The 1,030-nt window shown below is 42.2% G+C and overlaps 1 protein-coding gene across 1 annotated transcript; it reads right to left on the minus strand.

The window, feature by feature from the left end:
• Positions 1-3: 3 nt before the first annotated feature.
• Positions 4-1,024, minus strand: LOC107735860 (lens fiber major intrinsic protein-like; the record flags this gene model as incomplete). The annotated part of the gene is made up of 4 exons (XM_016547423.1): positions 922-1,024; positions 458-622; positions 284-364; positions 4-180 (listed from the first exon to the last, which is right to left on the minus strand). Coding segments are annotated over exons 1-4 (492 nt in total), but the record flags the coding sequence as incomplete, so codon positions are not given.
• Between the last annotated feature and the right edge of the window lie 6 nt (positions 1,025-1,030).

Genomic DNA, 1,030 nt, shown 5'->3' on the forward strand with positions numbered 1-1,030 from the left:
GGTTTGAGTCTTCAGCTCGATGGGCTCCCCGCGGGTCTCCTGCTGGTTCTCGTCCTCTGGGGATCGGCTGCCCTTGAGAGTGGCTAGCCGCTCGGAGAGACCCCGCATACGGGGAAACAGCATGAAATCATACAGGATGGCACCCATAGCGCCACCAATCATAGGTCCCACCCAGTACACCTGTCAGAAAAAGAGGGTCACTAAATACTCAATCTCTTTTTGTCACTAAATACTTTATTCCTGTAGTGCGGGACAGTTTCAGTACTTTACTTGCGTTTCTTACCCAGTGGTTGATGAAATTCCTCGTGATGACAGCAGGAGCGAAAGATCTAGCTGGGTTCATGCCAGCTCCAGTGTAGTACATCTGATTCAAAGACAAACAAGGTACATTTTTGGTGTACTGCACACTTAAAATACTCACAAATGTTTATTCTAATACTAAAATATTCATTCTCACCCCCATCAGGTGGCCCATGGTGATAAAGAAGCCAATAGACAGAGCGGCAGAACCCAGACGGCCGTTTCGTCTCTCATCTGTCACGGCGAAAACGCAAACCACCAACTGCAAGGTAAGAAACACCTCCACTGTAGTCGCCATGCCGAGACTCATGCCGGGCTGCAGCTGCAGAGACATAAAATACAAAAAAATTAATTAAAAAAAGATTTAAAAGCCTGCAACATAGATATACAGTTCTGTAAGGGCCTATTAGCGCAGTACTGTGTACTTCTATAGTTCTATATACAATATGAATACAATAAATACGATTTCAATACAAAAAATGTATTAGATAAATAGATTTTCCATTAAAACACATTTGTACTCTTGTAAACTCAAAATTAAATTAAATTAAATTTAAAATAAATAAAATATATTTTTATTACAAAATAAAATAAAATTCTTGTTTTTTGCGTCACTCTTACCGTGTTAAGTGCCAGTGTGCCTCTCATGTTGTTGGGTGTAACTCCATAAAGGGCCGCGGCTCCTGCCATGGCCCCCAGGCACTGAGCGCAGATGTAGAAGAAAGCTCGG

Source organism: Sinocyclocheilus rhinocerous, unplaced genomic scaffold, assembly GCF_001515625.1.
Source record: "Sinocyclocheilus rhinocerous isolate Xijiao unplaced genomic scaffold, SAMN03320098_v1.1 C36344395, whole genome shotgun sequence".
Taxonomy (NCBI): domain Eukaryota; kingdom Metazoa; phylum Chordata; class Actinopteri; order Cypriniformes; family Cyprinidae; genus Sinocyclocheilus; species Sinocyclocheilus rhinocerous.